General features: G+C 38.1%; 1 protein-coding gene across 10 annotated transcripts in view; it reads right to left on the minus strand.

The window, feature by feature from the left end:
* TAF2 (TATA-box binding protein associated factor 2) overlaps positions 1–16,521 on the minus strand; it is a 234,666-nt gene extending 218,145 nt beyond the window's left edge. For all 10 annotated transcript variants that reach the window (XM_035011822.1, XM_035011821.1, XM_035011820.1 and 7 more), the window contains exons 1-3: positions 16,339–16,521; positions 15,865–15,919; positions 7,279–7,439 (exon numbers count right to left, since the gene is read on the minus strand). In XM_035011822.1, the coding sequence (XP_034867713.1) occupies positions 7,279–7,439; positions 15,865–15,919; positions 16,339–16,421 (299 nt within the window). In that variant the 5' untranslated portion in view covers positions 16,422–16,521. The remainder of the gene's footprint in view (positions 1–7,278; positions 7,440–15,864; positions 15,920–16,338) is intronic.
* Between the last annotated feature and the right edge of the window lie 440 nt (positions 16,522–16,961).

Here is a 16,961-nt window from a genome sequence, read left to right on the forward strand (position 1 = left end):
AATTCTGAGAAATCAGAGAATATTCAAAGGGTGAGAATGGTAACAAATTTGGAAAGAGTTTTAGATGAGGAAAGGTTTAAAGTATTGAGATTCTGTACACTGGAAAGGGGAGGGCACCTGGGTGGCTCAGTTGGTTAAGCGACTGCCTTCGGCTCAGGTCGTGATCCTGGAGTCCCAGGATCGAGTCCCGCATCGGGCTCCCTGCTCGGCGAGGAGCCTGCTTCTCCCTCTGACCCTCCCCCCCTCTCATGTACTCTCTCGCTCTCTCAAATAAATACATCTTTAAAAAAAAAAAAAAAAAAAAGAAAGGGGAAAACAATATTTAATTAGGAGAAAACAATATTTAAATGGGTAAGTTTGTGAATATTATAGCAAAACAAACTGTAGTTTGATGTAATAAAGAACTTTCTAGCATTCAGAAATAATGAAAGGGGTGCTTTAAAATATAGTGAGTTCTCCAGAGCTAGAAGCATTCAAGCAGAAGGTGAAATAGTATAGGAAAAATTCTTGTTGAAATTTTGACTAAATCAACTTTAATGTCACTTTAATGTTACTCCAACCACAACTTAATCCCAAGCAATACTACTAAACAATCATTACATAAAAAGCCAAATTTAAACATTACATATTAGACCACTCAGTTTTTTTATGGGAAATTATTCTCACTTAATCTCATTTCCTGAGAAAAGGTAAAGTGGTCCAAATAAAATGGTGAGTCATTGTAAGTGGAATCTATTGGAAAGTCAGTCAGGAGGAACAATCTTCTCATGGTTTAGATTTCAGTGTTTCTTTTCATAATATGAATCAAATATGTTTTCATAATAACCTCATTAAAGCCAAAAATCACAAGGCAAGATTATAATAAGTGTTTTCAATTTTCAGAAAAATAGTGACTGCAAAATATTAATACGTCCTTGCCCTTTAACCACCACCATCCCCAACCTCCAGTTCCCAATCCCTATCCCCTCCTCAAGGAAACAAACCGTAGAGAGACAAGTAATGTTGTAGGAGATACTGAAAAACTAGTAAATTAAGGTAACCAAAAGAATTTTCTCCAAGAACCTATTATAAACATTCATATTAAGATAATCGGTTAATTCTTCGTCAATAACATATACTTCTTAAAATTACAGGCGCAGATTTTGCAAAACTTAAGATTCAATTATTTGTAAACTTTTTCTCTATTTTAAAAAAAAATCATGGAAGTGCAATGCACATCAGAAAAGTATATATACTCTAAATATACAGCTCAAATTTTCACAGAACAAAAACAGCCAGCATGCACAGCAAGAACAGAACTTTACCAGCCTCTCAGAAGCCCTCCTGTAATAACTAACCAAGCCCCACTTCCCACCACCAACGGTTACCCATTATTCTGACATCTAATGTGATAGATTAATAAGTTAATAGACATTCTCTTGTGTCGGACTTCTTTTATTCAATTAAGTCTGTGACATCCAGACATACTACAGCATATAGCTGGTGGTCATTCATTCTTGTTACTGTTTAGAATTCCAAAGGTGTGAGAACATACCACAATCTACCTTCTACCACTGATGAGTCTTTAGGTAATTTCCAGTTTTGACTATTATAAATACTGCTGTGAACATTTTTGTACACATTTTTGGTGAACATATGAACACATTTCTATTGGGCATATACCTAGGAGTAAGACCTACACTAATCATAGAGTATGCATATATTCAAATTCAATTTACATTTCTATTAACAGTGTTTGAAAGTTTTAGTTACTCTACATCCATGTTTTGGTTTCTCTTCTGTCTTTGGTTTTGACAGTTTGTACACAGAAAAAATAAATAAGCCAGCCATCAGGAAAACCCATTTTCCAAAAGAGAAACCAATACCCAAATCAATAAAGATGACTTTTTAGAAATAAACTACATTTGATATGATACTGTGAAATAAGGTTGCTTGGAGAAAACTACCTGAACAGGTTTTTCTATGAAAAAAATCTAGGGGATTTCCCTCAACCTCAAACTTGAATGAACTACTCAAAGTAGTCATTTGTCTAAAATTAACAACACAGGAAACAAATGTTGGTGAGGATGTGGAGAAAGGGGAACCCTCTTACACTGTTGGTGGGAATGCAAACTGGTGCAGCCACTCTGGAAAACAGTACAGAGGTGCCTCAAAAAGTTAAAAACAGAACTACCCTATGACCCAGCAACTGCACTACTAGATTTGAAGGGGTACACACACCCCAATATTTATAGCAGCATGATCAACAATAGCCAAATTAAGGAAAGAGCCCAGGTGTCTATCGACTGATGATGAACGGATAAAGAGATTGTGGTGTATATATACAATGAAAAAGAATAAAATCTTGTCATTTGCAACAACATGGATGGAACTAGAGTGTATTATGCTAAGCAAAATAAGTCAAAGAAAGAAAAATACCATATGATTTCACTCATATATGGAACTTAGGAAACAAAACAAATGAATACATGGGAAGGGAAAAAAAAGAGAAAGAGGGAAGCAAACCAAAAGAGATGCTTAACAATAGAGAACAAACCAAGGATTGATGGAAGGAGCTGTATGGGGGATGGGCTAGATGGGTGATGGGTAGTAAGGAGGGCACTTGTTCCGATGAGCACGGGGGGGGGGGGGGGGGTGTTCAATGCAAGTGATGAATCACTAAATTCTACTCTTGAAACAAGTATTACACTGTATGTTAACTAACTAGAATTTAAGTAAAAATTTGGAAGAAAAAATCAAAACAAAACAAAACTGAAGTAGCCATCTATGAAAGGCTAATGTATTTCAAGCTATAGAAATACTGAATAACAGATAAGGACAAAATGGCTCTACTGTTATGCATCTATCAATTAATCCAAATAGGAAGGACTATATCTAGTTCCAGGGCTACCACATTTAAGAAAAAACAATGCCAAATCAGAGAATATTCAAAGGGTGAGAATGGTAACAAATTTGGAAAGAGTTTTAGATGAGGAAAGGTTTAAAGTATTGAGATTCTGTACACTGGAAAGGGGAAAACAATATTTAATTAGGAGAAAACAATATTTAAATGGGTAAGTTTGTGAATATTATAGCAAAACAAACTGTAGTTTGATGTAATAAAGAACTTTCTAGCATTCAGAAATAATGAAAGGGGTGCTTTAAAATATAGTGAGTTCTCCAGAGCTAGAAGCATTTAAGTAGAAGGTGAAATAGTATAGGAAAAATTCTTGTTGAAATTTTGACTAAATCAACTTTAATGTTACTCCAACCACAACAACTTAATCCCAAGCAATACTACTAAACAACTGGCAGTGAGGCATCGTGGCTGAGTTAAAATATAAAACTATCTTAAATAAAAAAACTATCTTAATATAAAACTTACTTAACCATAATCAGTAAGGGAATCACCTACTTCTATATATTAATGAAATAACATTTAAAACCTCTAGGTAGTACAAGTCTGTATTAAAATAAAGGACCCACAAAATCTTTTTTTAAAAAGTAGCAAAAAATAAAATTAAAAAACAGCAATTTTAAAAAAAATCAACCCCAATTACTCCAAAAATTATTCTAATCACTAAACAGCTATTTCATTTATATCTCAAGACTGGTCATTTCTACTTCCATTCCTTAGCGAAAATGAACACAGGAGACAGGAATTAAACTGATGCTTGGAACTCTGGAACACTGAAGCTTTTCAAGCAAAATAAAAAAGATCTTCTCAAAGTGGCAAAGCCTATCTAGGGAAGGAAAAGAAACAAAGAGATGTCAGCCACTGGTAGGCTATCCACAGAAAGAGCTTCTCTGGCAAAGACTATATTTGTTTTATTCTAAGAAAAATATAGCAAAAAAAAGGAAAAAAAGAGAACCAAAAAGCCGTAACAATATATAAGATTCAAACACAAAATAGACTTAGAGAAAGTGGTGTAATTATTTCACTGGCAGACAATAAGCCAAAAAAAAAAAAAAAAGAGTGAGAGAAATCGAGTGAGAATGTGCCTTATCCATGTAACATAACAAACAGGGTTTTTAACTGCTAGTACGGGTAATTTAATAACTCAGCTAACACTTAGTTGAGTAAAATAGGTAGAAGTAGTAATGTCTTTTAGTCTTTTATCTAAATGTTTCCCTTCCTTACATTCTCCCTGCAGTTCAAAGGTACTGAATCTCAACCAAGGTAAGCACACACTTTCCATTAAAAATAGGAGGGCCTGGCATCTTAACTTTAAAACAAATAAGAAAATGTGATGAAGTAGTATATTACTTCTTTGAATGTCAGGGCATTCTTATATGTATTAAAGATCAAATTTTATCACAGAATTTAATTTTCAATCTCAAAACTGCTATACTTAATTTCTGTTTCAGCTTTAGTGTAAATTTTATTGGTTTATGAAAGAAAGTTACTTTAGAAACAAAGGTAACAGAAGTACCCAGGGACCACAACACTAAAGACCTTAACTATCTGCTTTCCCGAAGTTCTCTAAAAATAATGTCAACCAGAAGAGATATTTTCCACATCTAACTTCTAAGGAAAGCAGTATTTCTTCTGAATAACTGGTATGCTTCTATCTTGTGTCTTATCAATCATATAAACAATAGTGTTTCCCTCTTTGGTATGGCAAACAGAAATACCAAACCCAAATCTACAGTTTTCCCATAGTAACTGTGCCATAACTTAATAGTGTGTGCCCACTATCCTATGCTTTTTCATTCTTCATTGTAATTTCATTAGCTACTTTTTAAAACTGTTGCCTAATAAAATTCTAAAATCAATCTCAAATCCCTTTTTAAAGAAATCAGATATTAAAAACCAGCAAAAAATAAGTAATGTCTTGTCTCTTAAAAAGTAATCAAGATTCTAGTGCTTGGCAGAAAAGCAGGGGTAGTGAGCAAGTATATGCTAAGTGACCATGGCTAACAGAGCTCCGGTACTGACTGAAAAGATTAAAGTATATTCTATCTTTCCCAATTTCCTAAACTAACCTTTGAAAGGATTCCCCTTTATAACTTCCTTTTCTTTCTTTATAATGCTATAAGTGATAAAGCATCTTCCCTATTACTAGAGAAAAATTTTAGGGGCTAGGATCACCGCAAAACAAACATGGCAAAAGTAAGGCTTGCTTCCTCAGCAGCTGTGGAGTCCACTGTTCCTGTCATTGCACTGTCACTGATTATATTCTCTGAGACCTGAGCAGCAACAACAGGTAAAGTAGATGTGTGAACAATTGGCAGATGGAGAGGCTTCTTACCCTGTCATCAAATGCAGAGTTCTAGTGTCAACTGGGTAGCTATTCTGGACTCTAGGAAGGCAATGGCTTCTCTACCTGCTCTTTTACAGGTGCCTTTTCCTTTCATTAGTGGGGTATATTTACTTCTCCAAAGGCAGGTCTTTTTTTTTTTTTTCTGGGGGAAAGAGGATGCAAATGATTTTGTAATAAGTGTTTTTATATGAGTTCTACAAGCATGGCTGAAAAAGCAATGTAATTTCAACAACTACTCATCTTTGTGAAATGGGAAGTTACAGAAGCAATTCAGAGATTCCCTGAATTCTTCCAACAGCATTTCCTTTCCTCTTCCCTGAGTTGGAAAGATTCTGAACCAATGATAATTGAAACCAAAAATATGTCTAAAGAGAAGCCTCCTTTCTCAACCCTTCTAATCTCTTAAGACACTGGTTCTTAGGCATTAGCCTCGGTCAGAATCACCTGGCACACTAGTCAAAACACAAACTGCAGGACTATATCCCCAGTTTCTGATTCAGGAGACCTAAGCCAATTCATGGTAATCTGCATTTCTTTTTTTCTTTCAAGGATTTTATTTAAATTCTAGTTAGTTAACATATAGTATTGTATTAGTTTCAGGAGTAGAATTTAGTGATTCATCACTTGCATATGACACCCAGTGCTCACTACATCAAGTGCCCTCTTTAATACCCGTCACCCACTTACCCCATCCCCCCACCACCTCCCCTCCAGCAACCCTCAGTTTGTTCCCTATTGTTAAGAGTCTTTGATGGTTTGCCTTCCTCTCTGTTATTATCTTATTTTTTTCTAACAAGTTTCCAGGTGATGCTAATGCTGCTTGTCTGGAAATCACACTTTAAGAATTGTAGCCTTAAGGCAATGTTATACATCAAGAGGAGTTAAAATACCATCTTGACTAAAAAAGAGTTATAATGAAATTTTGACACCCTACCCCAAAACAGAGAATCATGATACAATCCAATGCTATTTAAACTTTGAAAAAACAAGCGCCCTCAAATGTAGTTGACAATACTTAACACAAATGTTACTAGGCACAATGAAGTAAAGTACTAAGTGCCTTAAAAACAGTAAGTAATCCTATTTGCCTAAGGAAATAATTCAAAGGAAAATAAACTGATCTGTGCCAAAATATTCACTCAACATTACTTATGATCTCAAAAGCTGGAAATTATACAAATGCCAAACAACTGGAAAACGACATGCAAACTATAGAATACTGAGTAAATGGAATATTACCTGACCATAAAAATAACAAAGTGAAGCGTATCATATGTGGAAAAGTGGAGACAAAGTACTTAAATGAAAAAAGTAAAACATAAAACTGATCACAACATGTTTAACTGATAAAAACAGAAGTAACCTCAGTAGATGCAGTATTTATTTAAAGTGAAGGAAAGAGGTATTTAAAACACAATATTTTTATGAGATACTCTAAAACAGTCTAAAGTAAAGTAGTCTCTGGTCTAAGGATTACAGCAACCACCTAATCTACTAAGATTACATTTAATATTTATGAAGTATTTTTTAAAAAACATTAAAAGTAGGAAATTGGTTAAAATTTATTTAGAATTCTCAGATAATACTTCTTTAAAGCTAGTTTGAAGAAAGGAAACTGAGTAACTTACTATGTTGGGCAGAGCCAGTAAAATTTCTTGAACCAAATGTGCAGAGTGGTAAAAGAGAAATTATAATTAGGAAAAAATTGGGATTCAGAGGGGCGCCTGGGTGGCTCAGTCGTTAAGCATCTGCCTTCAGCTCAGGTCATGATCCCAGGGTCCTGGGATCGAGCCCTGCATCAGGATCCCCGCTCTGCGGGAAGCCTGCTTCTCCCTCTCCCACTCCCCCTGCTTGTGTTCCCTCTCTCACTGTTTCTCTCTCTGTCAAATAAATAAATAAAATCTTTGGGAAAAAAAAAAAATTGGGATTCAGAGTCTAATAATAATCTAAGAAAAATCTGTTGAAAAAATTAATCCAATAATATGGGGAAAATACAGCTGTTAAGAAATATCAACTTTTAAAGTACAAAACTTACTGTTTTGATTCATTGTGACAGACTTCCAAGGTTGGGTCATTATAAATAAAAGCAGCTTCTAAATCATTTATCCTTACTCGGTATATTCTACACTGTTTGCTGTTCAACTTGATTCTATTCAAGTTTGCAACTGTAGGAAATATAGTCAGTTCCACAAATCCCTGCAAAAAATAAAGAATAATATAAATAATATAAAGAATAACTTCATTATAATTAAGATTGATAGGTTTTAGAATATATTTCTTTTCATTTCTACTACTTACACTTACTTGTACTTTTATTTCTACTATTTATACTACACTTCAGAGACAGAATCTCAAATAGCTACATACATACAAAAGCTCTCCAAGTATCTTCATTTCAAACATTAGTGTTCTAAAGAATAAACAGGTGTGAATTATAAATACTTTATCTTCTTGGTGATTCATGTTCACTATCACACTATCAGTGAAAATTAGACCTTCTTCTAGAAGAAAAGTAAAAGAACTCACTACTCTCAAATTCAAGAATTTCCAGACAGACTGGAACTCAAACAGGGAAGAAAGAAAAAAAAAAAAAAAAAAAGAGCAGAAAGAGAATCAAAACCAGGTTGGTGAGTGAAAGAATATGGCCCTCCAAAATAGGAATCAAATGAGAAAGATGGGCCATTGGAACATGGCATCTATGTCCAGTGACTTTACTATCGTGGATAAAAAAACTGATGTACTCAAAACGTGAAATATGGGAGGGCATGAAACAGTAGCATTTCAGGGGCTGCAGAGTGAACAGGAAAATTTCAGAAGCTGCAACAGGAACAGCTAAGATGAAATGAGGCAGCAACACAGAGGGCTAAAATATAACAATTATAATGGCTACTATTTAGTGAGCACTACTATATGCCAGCTATTACACTAGATACTTCCTATATTCTCCCTAATCCCACTAACAACTGATAAAAATACTACTTTATACTTTTCAAAGATAAGTTAACAAAGTTAAGAAAACCATATAATTAGTAAGTGGAGTACTGACATTCAAACCCACATCTAAATGATTCCAATGGAGTCCTACTATGCTGTTTCTCGTACAAGGTTTTAAATAATACACAAGAACTTTTTTATAACATTCAGCACAACTGCTCAAAAGTCTAGAGATTCTGCAGCCCCGTTCCCTCTAATTCCCAATATGAAGAGAGCCATACATCCTTAAATTATACTATTTTCACAGATCTATGTGGTAGCAAATGAGAACAGAAAGAGCAGAAGCCAAAATACTGTAGATGAAAGCTGTGTTTAAAGGTGTAAGGTGTAAACTATTAGCAATTGGCGGGGAAAAGGCCAAAATTCTCTTAATTAGCCTACAAGCAATCCAATGACCAATCTATATAAACAAGCTTGGATCAGCTCAAAGACAGCAAGCAGAATCAAGACAACAGCAAAAGTGAACTATAATAGAAAAGATTATGGAAAGTGCTTTAAGTCAATAGTTAGCTACATGGCTGGGACATAAGAACAGGATTTGGCTTTCTAGACTAAGGTTAAAAATGAGAGAACAGTGAATGGAATGTATTTCATGAAGACAGAGAAAGCCCAGTCTCCTTGTATCATCAGGTCTCTGACACCACCTAGAGCCCTAACCTGTATTTGCCTGCAACGTTCGGATCCATTAACTTCCACAAGCCTCCAATCCCTGTCATCTTTGACCACTGGCATTATTGCAAGCCCCCCTGGTCACCTAAGCTCTTAGTCTCTTCTCCTTCTTGCTCCCTGTTCTCCCACACTTCACAGCTGACCATCTTCCTATCCTGTTCTAAATAATCTCTCTTGTGCCATTCAACTTTTTCAAAAACTCCTTCTATACCTTCTAGCTTTAGATAAAATGTCTCTTGAAATCCCTTTGACAAGAAGTTACTTATTCTTTCATTCACTATAAATTATGGGTGGGGAAAACAGGAGACCTCTTAGTTTCAAATGCTACTCTAGACCACTCGTAGGATTTTATACAGCATATGCTATAAGAGCAAGGGCAGTATAATGTCATCGTTAAATGTATGTTTTCTGGAGGTAAACTGCCTGCATTCAAATCCAAGCTCTACCACTTACTGAGTTAGTTACTCTAGCTGTCTTTTCCTCATCTGTAAAACAGGAATAATGACACTACCTACCTTTTGGTGGTCTGACAACTGAGCAATTTAATACATTGCTCAGTTAAAGCACTTAAAATCTTAGTGGACATCTAATAAATGCCTAAGACATGTTTTTATTATTCTTTTCTACTTCTTTTCCCACATCTTTATGCCATACAGGTCCACCACCCTCTATTCCTCTTCATTCTTATCTCCCAAATTCCTCAACATTCATCGTAGGCTCCTACTCTCCATTTCTAATCTCTGTCATCACTCTAAGTGATGTGAATGTAGATCTATCTGACCCATGCAGTAACACTGCTTCAAAGTTCCTGGACCTTAATTCCTACAATCCTCACTTCTATTACAGGACAGCAATCAAGACCACACTCCAAAAGATGCATCATCACTGCTCATAATTACTCCCATGCTGACACTTTAAACTTGAGTGCTCATGATGCTTATCCTTCTGCCTCTCTTGTTATTTCTCCCCCAGTCTTCCTGGTCAACCACATGAAGTCCTCCTATTCCTTGACCTCCTTCAGTTTCTTATACAATCCTTCTTCTCCATTTACTCAAGGTCCTTAATTTCAACCACTCTTCTGCCAACTACCAATTCTCTTGCCCTCCTGCTGCATGTAGCTATCTTTCCCTACTGTTTAAGAGTGATTCTTCCACTGGTCTACTGGAGGCCATACTCTATAGTAGCCTCAAAAATTCCACTCTATTAACTACCCTCTCCTATAATTACAATGCCTCCTCCCTACAGGATTTTTTCCTGTGCCTACAAACATGTACAAGTCTCACATATCGTTCCTTAAAATCTTGAGATCTATGTCACACTCAAATGAACTAATTTTTGCCCTCTTCCTGGAGGTATCATATCTAGATTCTGAAATGATAATTCCTGGAGTCCCAAAACCTTACCAGTCTACTAGTCATACTGGAAGTCTTTGGAGGTCAAGTACTAAAAGGGATAACAGGCCAAGGCTATTTCAGAGTAGGACTCATGCTTATTTCCCCAGTCCCACAACACATAGTATGTATTTCAGTAACTGACAAATCCCCATACTTGTTCTCTAACCAGCACAGTGAGGAATATTATAGAAGGGCTAAGATAGTAAATCAAAGCAAGTAAACATCCCTTGGGGAACTGCAGAGATTCACACCATCAAATATTTGAAAGATGTCTACTACATCTTCATTTAACTCAATTATTTGGCCAATACAAAAGTCGAGTAGGTTTTAGAGCATGATGGTGAATTATCACAAACCTGCCGATCACAACCACAGTTTCAGATGTAGTATTTTTATTGCAACAAATCATCATAGCTCTTGGTAACTAGTATTGAAACTAATTATCAAGCAAACGCTTTTCCCCAATTCTTAACAGAAAAAAAAAAAATTATCAGACACGTTTCCTTCAAACAGCAGAACCCCTTCACTGTCACCTAATAAATAAAAGCTATACCAATTCTCCTGCTCAATCAAAACATAGTCCAAAAGTCTCTTGATTCCAAGATAGCCCATAAAGAATTACACTAGTATAATATATTGACAGCATTATGCTAACTGGACCTGGTGAGAAGGGAAGAGCAAGTTCTCCAAATGCTTTAATAAAAAACATATGGATGGCAGAGGATGCAGGTTAAATTGCATCAAAGTTCAGGGGCCTATCACATTAAAAAAGCATCTAAGGTTCCAGTATTCTGAGGCATATGAAAATACTCCTTTCAAATGAAAGATAAGTTGCTTCATTTTGTACTTCCCACCAAAGTGGGGAGGGGAAGGAGGAAGGGACACAAAACTTGGTGGGCTTCTTTGAATTCTGGAGGCAATATACACATCTTGGCATACTGCTTACTAGGCAACCTATTAAGTTATCAGCTTTGAGAGGGGTCCAGACCAAGAAAAAGTTCTGCAACAGGTTCAGGCTGTGGTTCAAGCTGCCCTGACACTTGGGCCTTCTGACTCAGCAGATCCAATGGCATTGGAAATGTCCATGGCAGACAGAGGTGCTCTACAGACTCTGGCTTTTCCCAGTAGAATGACAGTGCAAATTCCTGAGGTTTGAGAGAAAGGCCACAAACTCTTCTATCACCAACTATATTCCATTTGCAAAGCAACTACTGGTTTGCTACTAGACCCTTCAGTAGAAACTCAATACATGACCATGGGACTCCCAAAGACTGTTACCTGAAATGACCATGATGTTATGGATATAAAGGTCTGAAAAATAAAACTGGGCACGTGCAGCAGTTCTCCACTTTTAAATGGAGACAACACATCTGAGCCAGGCCCAAGCAGGTTCATAAAGTACAGGCAACAGCATGAGCAGGTGCTCAGAATCCAGTAAGACGTCCTCGCACTGCTTCTCTACCTCTCCCTCAATCTATACCTATGGTCTCATGGAGAGTTCCCTATGCTCAGCTAACAGAACAAAGCACAAGCCCAAATTAGGAGTAAGCACACAGGATGCTATCACCAGCTAGAAGTGGATAAGAACTGCCATTAGAATGCCACTGAAGTGTGGCCCTGGAAGAGAGTGGAAGAAAGTTCTATAGCTGGCAGAATGTTGGGAAATACATCTGGCTATACACTCTTTGTAGAAGTAGAGATGTCCTCAAGTATACAACTACACTGATCCATGGGCAATTGCTAATGGGTTGGTTAGGACCTTGATAAGAACAAACTTAAAAGACTGAAAACAGGAAAATGGTAGAAGTGTATGGATGGATTTCTCAGAACAGGTACAATGTGAAAATATCCATGTCGTTATCACATAAATGAACATCAGAGGGCATCCACAGCAGAAAGGACCCCCCAAAACCAACTGGCAAGATGAAGTAGACATTGCAGACTCTTTCCCTAGTCACCCTACCCAATGAACAAAGTAGTCATAGTGGCAGAATAGAGGCTATGCATGAGCCCAACAACATGGTCTTCCCCCCACCCCCAGAGCACCAAGGATGATCTGGCTACCACCACTGAGTGCCCACTACCAATAGCACAGGATCATACTAAGCATCCAATATGGTACTAGAAGGACCAGTCAGTCACTTGGTAGGAGAATGAGCACGAGACAGCTCACATCAAGAACATATCTGTCCTTACAAGAGCAGACATATTCTAGCTTTTCCCTCCCAAACCACAACATATTTATAGAAAACCTTATATATCATTGTAGTATCTCATACATGCCTCTAAGTGTACAGCGAAGTGTAGTGATGGGCTCTTACACACAAAATTTACTGGTTTTATCTTGTGCCCAACATCCAAAAGCGCTGGCATGATCAACTGCTGAAGGCTCAGTTACTGCATCAATTGAGAGACCTCTAAGAGGATGCTATTTTAACTAGTGGACAATATATAAGGTCATCTTTCCATAGCCAAAACAGATCTGCAAACCAAAAGGTAAAAGTTGGAGTGACTGTTCTATTACGTCAAAAAACACACTGAAGGAATTTTTGCTGTCTTTTTAACCTTGGTATGTTTGGCCAGTAGAAAAATGCATCCACCAGGGCACACAGTCATGGTTCCATTACACTGGAAGCTGAGACTGTCCCTTGACCACTTTGGGTTGCTCATGCCACTATACCATCAGGCAAAGAAAGAGGTCACTATACTGACTGGAATGGCTAATCCCAATTATCAAACAGAAACTCAGGTTCTGCTATACAGTACGGACAATTATATCTGCAGTACAGGGGGATTCACAGGATGCCTCTTAGGGTTCACTTGACCAATAGTCCTAATCAATGGAAAAGTGCAACAACACGATAAAGGACCAAGGATGCAGATCCTACAGGAATGAAAGTCTAGCTCAGACCCAACAGAAACGTCAGCAGAAGAAAAAGGAAAAATGGAATGGGCGGAAGAAGAAGGAAGCTGTGTTTATCAACTCTGGCCTTGACACCAGCTAAAGAAAGCAGGGGCTGTAGCAATTAAGTTTCACATTCTCTTACCCACTTTTCTTGCCACTATTTTGGATGAAAGATAGTGGTGGTAGCTAATACTTTAGGTGGGAGTAGAGCTGAGCTGCCATATCCTCACATGAGCTCATGAGGTGAGGGACTGGCAAGCTTCCTAAAGGGTCAGGCAGTAAATAGGCTTTGTGGGCCTCACAGCCTCTGTCACAGGTACCTCAACTCTGCCAGCGTAGCTCCAAAACACTTTAGACAATATATAAATAAGTGGGTGTGGCTGTACTGCAATAAAACTTGTTACAAAAACAGGTAGTCAGCCTTGCCAACCTCTGCAACAGAGGATAAGACTTCATTCAGTTCCCTGTGTAGCTTCTCATCTCAACAAAAAACAAGAAAGAATGGTTTGGGGGCAAATGGGTAGACTATTCTAGATATTCTCCTTTTGCCCCTCCTAATCCACTCTCCATTCTATACCCCAGGAGTTATATTAACTGGCCACTAGCCCTGTAGCTTCCGGCTGGGCTGGTCAAATGGGAAGCATGAGGAGAAAACTGGAAGAACAGAAGGAAAAGTGGGCGCGTTGTATCTATCCTTCCAGGTTCCTTGCTGCCCAGCTGAGGGAGGCAGTAGCTTCATTCTTCCACCAAAGGCCACACCTTCTATAAGGTGACTCTTTCCCACAGCTACTATAGTCTATTATACCCTAGTAACCACTTCCTTTATTCTTTCAGGTTTAGAAACGTTAACTGTTCCTTGTTGCAACCTAGCGTGCCCCACCATCTCTTGGTTTCTCTTAATCCTGTTTGTTCTAAATAGTCCTTTTACAACTTTCCCTCAATTAACCTGTATGAATATGCAGCTTATTTCCTTCTAGGACCCTAATCCATTCACCATCCAACCAATTTTTCCAGTGGGAAACCCCCAAATCATTCACAACTCCTTCCTAACATTCTTAGTAAGAGTCATCTCAATTCCTTCCCATCATTATTTCGGCAGGTGCAGAGGAGGTGGAGAGGGGGAACAACAGACAGAAAGGAGCTGCAGGTGACTCTTAGGTCATCCTTGATTAAAAAATGGCTCCATCACTTTCTAACTTTATGCCCTGAAGAAAGTTAGTCTCCAGTCTTTCAGCTGCTTTAATTTTAAAAATTAGGATTAAAATAGCGTCTCCTTCATGGGGTTTTTGTGATTAAGTGAGGTCACACACATAAAACCTTAGAAAAGTCTCATACATAGAATGTACTCAATAAACATTCACTATAATTCAATCACATCAACTCTATTTCTATACCACTTTCATTATTGTTATTTTCTTTCAGGGCTTCATCATTTCTCCACAAGATTATTACAGTAACTTCTTAACTAAATTCCCTAATTCTCATATCTTCCCTACCTAATTACTACAACACAACACACCTAAAGTATCCTTCCATGAAGGACAAGGTAAATACAGTTGACCCTTGAACAACGCAGGTTTGAACTGCACAGGCCCACTTATATGTGGATTTTTTCCTAATACAGGGCAGTAATGTAAATGTACTTTTTCTTATGATTTTCTTAATAACACGTTCTTTCCCTACCTTACTTTATTACAAGAATACAGTATATAATAAACACACAAAATATGCATTAATCGACTGTTCATGTTACCGGTAACACTTCTGGTCAACAGTGGGCTCTGAGCAATTAAGTTTTTGGCAAGTCAGAAGTTATACCCATATTTTTGACTGTGCAGGGAGTCGGGGCCCCTAACCCCTACATTGTTCAAGGGTCAGCCGTAATCATAGGCAGGGAATATTGATAGAGAAATTCCTTAAATAAGGAGATAGGACTTAGTGAACCTTTAGGGATTCTAAGATTCCTATAATAGGTTACTTTTTTATTTAACTGTACAGCTCATCTTGAGTAAACATACATATACAGGGGTAACAGTTCCAGAGGGAAGTTCAAGCCACCACTACCCACCCCTGCACCTGGCAAAAAAAACCAAAGATAGCTCACTAAGATTTTGTCTCTTTAATACAGGTTCCCCCAAATTAAGTACTTAGGCAGCCAAGGACTGCCCCAGAATGGATTATACATGCAATCTATACACATCAAAGGAAAGGGGTGGTGTTTACAAGATTTCAAACACCTTACCTAAACCTTTACAAAGCAATGCTCCTAAATCAGGTCAGCCAAGAATCAGAAAACAAAACTGGCCTCTTAGCAGTCAAGTTGAGTCAGTGAGAGTGCTAACCTTAACTTTTTTCCACAGAAGAAATTTCACTATGGGCTTATTCTTGTTTCATGCACAATTCTGAAATGCTTGGTAATACAGACTTTCATATTCCACAACAGATTAAACAGGATGTTTATCCAGAAACAAAAAAAAGAGAGAAGGGAGACTTGAGGCAGTCAGTATAGCAGCAAGGCTATGCACCTCGGGAGTCACACAGATCTGAATTCTAAATCTTACCTCTTCTTGGAACATAGTCATTTGGAAGGGAAAGTTTGTAAATATTGTAAAGGGTGTCTGAACTTGTTACTGCTTACAATTGTTGAGAATGTACTTACCACAACAGATTTTCTCTGGAAGTTTATGTTGTTGATGCAGACAACCTGATGGGTTGTATATTAAAAAAGAAAAAGAAGATACTCCTATTATTAAATAAAAGCATAATTCTACCGAAGTGTAAATAAGTTCTAAGCAGCTCACAATCATACTTTATCTTTTATTTTACAATCCTACTAATTAAGGTAACTGCATGTTTTAAATTTAGTAATAGCCACGAAAATAGATTTCTTTGTATAAAAATACGGCTAGGTACCTTCAGAAAAACACTTATTCACCTGCAAGGGACATTAAATCTGTTGAACAATACCGCCATTCAAAACCATACATACTGCCCTACAAACGGCATTTCCATCACGGTGAGTGGGTTCTAGTTTTCCACTACATTTCCCAGGCTCACCAAGGCAGCTTCAAGCAATCACAAAATATAATTAATAAAAACAAAAGCTAGGAAAGGAATAAAAAAAAATACTTATAATTTATATGGCCTTGGGCTTTCAAAGCCCTTGTCTCCTTTCTTCCTGTTCATTCTGGCGGGCTCTAAACCAGTTGGCGGCATGAAGCGCTCCCACCGAGCTTCGCTTCCCCGTTTCCCGGGGGGCTGCGGGGTATCACCAGCCTCCGGCACCTCCCACTCCCCGCTCCCCAACGCTCCCGACAGTCATGCCCCGCGGCCAGGGCTCCCTCGGCGCCCACACCCCGCCGCCGCCTCAAACTCGCTCCCGCGACCCGGCTCCTTTTAGCCGTCCCCGGCGAGCTTGTTACGAAGATGCTCCTCTCAACAACCGCTCAAAGCCACAGACAGCCGACATCTTGCCCGTCACCTCTGACCTCTGGCGTCAGCGGAAGTGGGACGGCGGCGAGGGCGGGAGCCGGAAGTTTCGTCAGTGGGTGGGGCTCGCGCGATAATAAGAGGGGTTTTTGCCTTTGCTTTTCCAGGCACATGCGATGGGAGACAACTGTTAATATTAAGAAATATATAATGGTTTGCGAAGAGCGGGGCGGGGACATAGAACAGGGATACATGAAACCAGGAGAAGGGGGGTGTCCCGCTGGTTTGCTGTGTGAAGGGACACCATGAACCATTGGGCCCCCGTGA

The sequence above is a fragment of the Mirounga leonina genome, unplaced genomic scaffold, assembly GCF_011800145.1.
Source record: "Mirounga leonina isolate KUSES-001 unplaced genomic scaffold, KU_Mleo_1.0 Mir_165, whole genome shotgun sequence".
Taxonomy (NCBI): Eukaryota; Metazoa; Chordata; class Mammalia; order Carnivora; family Phocidae; genus Mirounga; species Mirounga leonina.